Source organism: Staurois parvus, unplaced genomic scaffold (genome assembly GCF_062004578.1).
Source record: "Staurois parvus isolate SC_StPar_1 unplaced genomic scaffold, SC_StPar_1.0 ptg000470l, whole genome shotgun sequence".
Taxonomy (NCBI): Eukaryota; Metazoa; Chordata; class Amphibia; order Anura; family Ranidae; genus Staurois; species Staurois parvus.
Window position 1 is genome coordinate 2,544,642 of NW_028318266.1, and position 2,351 is coordinate 2,546,992.

At 38.8% G+C, this 2,351-nt stretch overlaps 1 protein-coding gene across 1 annotated transcript; it reads left to right on the plus strand.

Annotated features, from left to right (window-relative positions):
• Positions 1-630: 630 nt before the first annotated feature.
• On the plus strand, positions 631-1,609 carry LOC149452521 (olfactory receptor 1468-like). The gene has a single exon (XM_089689185.1). The coding sequence runs from the start codon at positions 666-668 to the stop codon at positions 1,596-1,598; it is 933 nt and encodes a 310-aa protein (XP_089545311.1). The 5' UTR covers positions 631-665; the 3' UTR covers positions 1,599-1,609.
• The last annotated feature ends 742 nt before the right edge of the window (positions 1,610-2,351 follow it).

A 2,351-nucleotide genomic window follows, 5' to 3' on the forward strand; every position in this document is an offset into this window, starting at 1 on the left:
TTGTAGCTTTACAGCTGGGTGTACACTGCACAAGTAGCCCTGCACTTTGTGAATGGTCCCATAGTCTTCTTCGACCTGTCACGTTGCCCGGAAGACTACATGGAGGAAGGGGGGAGGACAACTTCCACTTCCGTTTGCAGTGAAAGTGGGAGCAGGTACCTGTCAAATTCAGGTACCCCCTCCCCCCCGCTCCCCAAATGTGCCAATCCTTAACGAGGAGCGGGGGACATGGCCTTAAAGTGGAATTTCCTCTTTTTGGGTGGACCTCCACTTTAAGATATAAGCAGAGAGCTGATAGCTGTTTGCAATACAATGCAAACAAAGGGAGCCATATTACTTTTAAAAAAAGCATTAAATTAGCCAATGAATAGTATTACTTACTAGTATTTTACTTATGTAGATTTTATTGAGTTTTCAACAACAGAGATAACAATAGAACAACTTGAAAATCTCAAACATTCTGTAGAATTAATGCCACTAGTGTTAGAGTATCAAGAGGAAAGATCCCAAGCAAAAGTTTACATTTTGAATACTTAAATGTATTTTATAAAAGACTCACAAAATGTTGTTTTTTTTTTTTACAGATACTGCATTTCTTAAAAATTTTCCTTTTTTACAGGCGGAAGATCATTTTTGTATTCTTGGGTAGACTCTTTCTCTCAGGCATGTGTGAAGACAACCAAACTGAAGTAACTGTTTTCTTGCTTCTTGGATTTCAAGGACTTTATAAATTCAAAATTATTTTCTTCACTCTGTTCCTTTTACTATATGTGGTGATATTGAATGGAAACCTTCTCATTATTGTTTTAATATCAATAAAGGAACATCTAAAAATCCCAATGTTCTTCTTCCTCAAACACTTGGCAATAGCTGACCTACTGATATCCACCTCCGTAGTCCCAATGATGTTAGATATTATACTGAAGGATGATCTTACAATATCCATCAGTGCCTGTATCTTCCAGATGTATTGCTTCTGTTTTTTTGGATTTGTGCAATCTTTTCTTTTAGCAATTATATCTTATGATCGATATCTAGCCATATGTAACCCAATGCATTATAATTCTATCATGAAGCCCCACATTTGCAGTAATATAATTGTTGGGTGTTGGTTGGGAGTTTTCTTTGCATCAAGTGAGATTATTTTACTGGGTCAGTTACAATTCTGTGGTGGGAATATTATTGACCACTTCTTCTGTGATTCTGGTCCATATATAGAGCTGTCTACCTCTGACATTTCCTTTTTAATATTTGTTGATTTTTCTGTGTCCAGTTTAGGTATTTTTGTTCCTTTTGCCTTTATTATTCTTACATATGTCTTGATTTTTTTCACCATATTAAGTATCTCTTCAGTCATTGGAAGACAGAAAGCATTTTCCACATGTAGCGCACACCTGGCCACTGTTTGCTCATATTACGGAATGCTGATGGCCGTGTACTTGGTACCATCTGATGAAAGCTCCCCGAATACGAACAAATTTAGATCTCTTTCACACATTGTGGTGACTCCAATGGTGAATCCTATTATCTATAGTCTGAAGAACCATGAGATCAGAAAAACTCTTCAAAAAGTTCTCAAAAATATTAAAACAATATAGATGCACCAAAACTACATCCTCACAGTTCTTGCTTACAAGATGCCAATACTTATCATGTTTCATATACATCTGTGTTCTTTTTTGGAACCTCTAAGTTGACCTCCTAATATTCATTATTCAGGCTTCCGAAGAAATTAAAAATAATTATGTATTTGAAATTGAATGAGAAATCACACTTTAGATCACACTGATCACTAATCAAAATCAAACCAACAAGCTACTGTTAACATTATCCCACCATGCCCCATCACCTACAGTCACCGGTCACTTTATTAGGTACACCTTGCTAGTGCCAAGAAAATATTCCCCACATCATTACACCACCAGCCTGAACCATTGATACAAGGCAGGATGGATCCACCACACCATGACACCTCCAGCCTGAACCATTGATACAAGGCAGGATGGATCCACCACATCATTACACCACCACCACCAGCCTGAACCATTGATACAAGGTAGGATGGATCCCCCACACCATGACACCACCACCACCAGCCTGAACCATTGATACAAGGTAGGATGGATCCCCCACACCATGACACCACCACCACCAGCCTGAACCATTGATACAAGGCAGGATGGATCCACCACACCATGACACCACCAGCCTGAACCATTGATACAAGGCAGGATGGATCCATACTTTCATGTTGTTTATGCCAACATCTGACCCTACCATCTGAATGTCGCAGCAACCAATCTGTCAATTCTCCTTTGAGCTCTTACATCAACAAGGCATTTTCATCCACA

Bases quoted from the DNA above. Each gene is read 5' to 3' on its own strand.
- LOC149452521 (XM_089689185.1), top strand. From the start codon at position 666: ATGTGTGAAGACAACCAAACTGAAGTAACTGTTTTCTTGCTTCTTGGA.